Genomic DNA, 1,020 nt, shown 5'->3' on the forward strand with positions numbered 1-1,020 from the left:
AAGCAAAGCCGTCTTCAGCGGGATTTGAACTCGGAACGTCAAGAATCTGATTTTAAAAAAGCACAAGATATTTTATCCAATAATAATAATAATAATCCTTTCTGCTATAGGCACGAGGCCTGAAATTTGGGGGGGAGGGGACTAGTCGATTACATTGACCCCAGTGTTTCACTGGTACTTAATTTATCGACCCCTGAACCCGAAAGGATGAAAGGTAAAGTCGACCTCGGCGGAATTTGAACTCAGAACGTAGCGGCAGACGAAATACCAATTTCTTTATTGCCCACAGGGGGCTAAACATAGAATGGTACAAAACACCTTGAAATACCGCTAAGCATTTCGTCCAGCGTGCTAACGTTTCTGCCAGCTCGGCGCCCTTAATAATGATTATAATAATTATAACAAGGGCCGAACACAAAACAAATAGGGACAATACAATACAATACAATACAATACAAGGGACAAGTTGAACAATGACGAGTATACAAAAATAGCAATAATAATAATAATAATAATAATAATAATACTTACTCGACGTAAAAAGTGCAATAAGGAGAGTTACACAGAAACTCAAATTTCGGTAATCCATTCTTACAGAGTACAAAAACCCAGTTTAAGATATTGTTTTCCTTATATTTTTTTAAAGGCAGAGAGCGGAAAGCCCTTTAGTTAAATTAATTGTTGTCAAGTTAGACAAATACAGCAATGTCTTTTTGTTTATATATATATATACGATAACTGTTTTGTTTTTAGTTTTAAAATGTAGTGCAGAAAGAAAACTATGAGCTTTCAGCTCCTTAACATTATTTCAACGAATGACTAGCTTACGCAGTGGAGTTGCTGTAGTTGTGATAGTTTTTTCTTATTGTTGTTGTAGCTCGTATGGTAATGAGACGTAGTGTGGGGGGTGCGGGATATAGACACGCTGGTTGGTTTGTTGTGATGCCGTCTTGCCTACCCTGTTCATGCTAGCACCCCTGCTTGCTTTTTACCTCGCTACTGGCGCAGTTAAATGAACAC

General features: G+C 37.8%; 1 protein-coding gene across 1 annotated transcript in view; it reads right to left on the bottom strand.

Annotated features, from left to right (window-relative positions):
* The window catches only part of LOC106869730 (uncharacterized), a 40,245-nt gene extending 39,225 nt beyond the window's left edge, over positions 1–1,020 (bottom strand). Inside the window, exon 1 of the mRNA XM_014915585.2 lies at positions 532–1,020. Within this exon, the coding sequence (XP_014771071.1) occupies positions 532–589 (58 nt within the window). The 5' untranslated portion in view covers positions 590–1,020. The remainder of the gene's footprint in view (positions 1–531) is intronic.

Source organism: Octopus bimaculoides, chromosome 3 (genome assembly GCF_001194135.2).
Source record: "Octopus bimaculoides isolate UCB-OBI-ISO-001 chromosome 3, ASM119413v2, whole genome shotgun sequence".
NCBI classification, from domain to species: Eukaryota; Metazoa; Mollusca; class Cephalopoda; order Octopoda; family Octopodidae; genus Octopus; species Octopus bimaculoides.